Source organism: Poecilia latipinna, unplaced genomic scaffold (genome assembly GCF_001443285.1).
Source record: "Poecilia latipinna isolate Pla-1442-1.1 unplaced genomic scaffold, P_latipinna-1.0 Scaffold1247, whole genome shotgun sequence".
Lineage (NCBI taxonomy): Eukaryota > Metazoa > Chordata > Actinopteri > Cyprinodontiformes > Poeciliidae > Poecilia > Poecilia latipinna.
The window spans coordinates 195,269-196,842 of NW_015113863.1; the positions used below are offsets into that span (position 1 = coordinate 195,269).

At 47.5% G+C, this 1,574-nt stretch overlaps 1 protein-coding gene across 1 annotated transcript in view; it reads right to left on the bottom strand.

Annotated features, from left to right (window-relative positions):
- Positions 1–1,574, bottom strand: part of LOC106960957 (cyclic nucleotide gated channel subunit beta 1) — a 39,029-nt gene that overhangs the window by 20,884 nt on the left and 16,571 nt on the right. The window contains 2 exon segments of the mRNA XM_015054365.1: positions 446–482; positions 898–1,120. Coding sequence (XP_014909851.1) covers positions 446–482; positions 898–1,120 — 260 coding nt within the window.

Here is a 1,574-nt window from a genome sequence, read left to right on the forward strand (position 1 = left end):
CCGACTGGGCTAACACGGACTGAGGTAACATGGACTAGGCTAGCACCGACTGGGCTAACACGGACTGAGGTAACATGGACTAGGCTAGCACCGACTGGGCTAACACGGACTGAGGTAACATGGACTAGGCTAGCACCGACTGGGCTAACACGGACTGAGGTAACATGGACTAGGCTAGCACCGACTGGGCTAACACGGACTGAGGTAACATGGACTAGGCTAGCACCGACTGAGGTAACACCGACTGAGCAAGCCCAGATTGATCTAACACATATTGAGTTAGCACAGACTGAGCTAACAAGGAGATGGCTAACACAGATGGAGCTAGCATGGAGAGAACTAGCATGGCCTGAGCTAACATACACTGCAAACCAGCATGTCCATAGCTAACAAGCTAGCCTGAGTAGATAATTGGTGTTTGAGTGAAGAGTTTCCTGTCTCTCACCTCCAGATCCTCCTGCTTCTTCTGCTGCTGCTTTGCTCTGAGCAGAGAAAAAACACGGAGACATGAAGCTACTCAGATGGTCTAGTCAAATAATCCTAGTTTCACTGGGAAGGGATTGTGGGGTCTGAGCTACTTTGTGAAAATATGAAATACTTTTCACACTCCGCATTGCAGCTCAACGAATGTAGGAATGTTACCTGAGTAAGCATGTCTGTGTTTCATATTCTTAGGCTATAAAGCTCAAGCGTTTTATGTTTTCTTGTGTTTCTCTTACACTCCACCATTTGGTTTGGTACATTTAGACACTTACTGACCTGTTCCTGATTGGTTCTTTTTCATTCAGAGAATCCTCTGATTGGATGTGAACAATCTGATTGGCTGGTAGCTTTGTTAGGACAAACCATTCACCAGGTCAGAGGTCAGATGCGATCCTGATGTTCATGGAAAGTCACCTGCTCTGCAGTGTGGGCAGGGGCCTCTTCGAGGTGCAGTTCTGGTTGTTGGGTTATTGGACTCTCCAGATCTCTCCTCTCTGATGCCGGCTCCACATCGGTGGACGAAGGAGTCACCTGGTCTGCTGGCTCAGGAGCAGTGGGCGGGGCCAGAGCCTCCACCTGCTTCTCTTCAGCTGCAGCTTCAGGATTGTCTTCAACTGGGCAGATGTCCACCAGACACCTGAGAACAAGACAAGTGAATGAAAAGAGATGGAGGAGAGGCCCCTTCAGGTGGGGGCCGGAGTCAGTTTGTAACAGAAAAAGTGTGACGACTGCAGCAGTGCCTAAATGTAAAAATGTATTGTTTTCCAGAAAGCACAATCAAATAACATTCTCTGGGTTCTTCACAGAACAAATCCAGGAAGGATTATAGTCTGTATTTTCCAAACTATGAGCCGCACCGGCCTGTAAGCCACAACCCCAAAGTTTTTTTTTTAAACCAGTAAACACACATATAAGCCGTAGATTTCTCTGCCGCTCCAGGTTTTCTACAGCGATGCAGCAGCAGCAGAGGGGGGCGGACAGCCAACATTTGAGTCATAACAGGTCAATTAAATATCACATCTATTATGGCTGAACTGATTACGGTAGTTTCCGAACGGTAACTGTAACAGTGCTGATCCTTCGTGTTGCTA